The sequence below is a fragment of the Arachis ipaensis genome, chromosome B6 (assembly GCF_059453495.1).
Source record: "Arachis ipaensis isolate K30076 ecotype BB chromosome B6, ASM5945349v1, whole genome shotgun sequence".
NCBI lineage: Eukaryota > Viridiplantae > Streptophyta > Magnoliopsida > Fabales > Fabaceae > Arachis > Arachis ipaensis.
Window position 1 is genome coordinate 68,075,749 of NC_142441.1, and position 1,032 is coordinate 68,076,780.

The window sequence follows — 1,032 nt, forward strand, 5'->3', positions numbered from 1 at the left end:
CACTACACGTTCTCTCTTTCACTTTCTTCTCTTCCATCTCCTTCCATTCCTTCTTTTAAGTTTTGATACCTAACATGGTATAAGAACTTTGATTTTGATGGAAAAGAAGATAATAAGTTTGAGTCGTAACTTCTTGCACAAGAAAAAGTTAATGAGAGGTTGTTACGATTTTTCTAGTATCTTTACTGGTAGGATAGAATTAAATGTAGAAGATAAGGGTAGAAGAAAAGAATAGAATAACTGAACAGAGGAAAGAATTATCGATGTGATAATTACCCCACTGACAGAATAATATTATAGATTTAAATGAAAGAAAAAAACAAGAATAATTGACTTTCGAGAGGTCAATTCTCTCCCTCTAGATTTTCACTCCACTTATTTCCTACATACTAGCTTTTTCAGCCTTCCTATTTATAATATCTAATCCTATAACTACTGTCCTAAAGATGTGGAGTTTCAGAATTTAAAATTCAGTTTGCTACTTTTTTTCCTCTCCTTTTATAAGTATATTTAAAAGGAGTTAAATCCATATGATCTCTCTGGTTTGTTGCAATATCCCCCATGAAGAGCCACCTTGTCCTCAAGGTGGAAAGAGGAAAATATTGTCTGTAATGTTGCTGCTGACTCCCAAGTGTTCTCGAAATCTGGCAGTTCTTTCCATTTGATAAGGACCTCAAGATCTCCCTGATTGTTGTAGCGGCTGTCAATGACTTGTTCAGGTTCGACCAGCAATTCCCCTTCTTCAGTGAGTGCTTCGGGTAATGGTTGAGAATGTAAGGAAGGTCCAACACTTTTCTTCAACTGGGAAATATGAAAAACAGGGTGTATTCTTGCGGTGTCAGGTAATTTCAGCCTGTAGGCCATTGCTCCAATCCTTTCTAGCACCTCAAAAGGACCATAAAACCTTGCACCCAACTTTTGATTTGATCTGGCTACCAAAGATTTCATCCTATATGGCTGAAGTTTGAGATACACAAAGTCTCCTACTTCAAAAGACACATCACGTCTTTTCTTGTCTGCACTTTGTCTCAT

General features: G+C 36.7%; 1 protein-coding gene across 1 annotated transcript; it reads right to left on the reverse strand.

Annotated features, from left to right (window-relative positions):
• Positions 1-510: 510 nt before the first annotated feature.
• LOC148561176 (uncharacterized) lies at positions 511-1,032 on the reverse strand. Its single transcript, XM_088490692.1, has one exon. It carries the CDS (start codon positions 1,030-1,032, stop codon positions 511-513), a length of 522 nt encoding a protein of 173 aa, XP_088346818.1.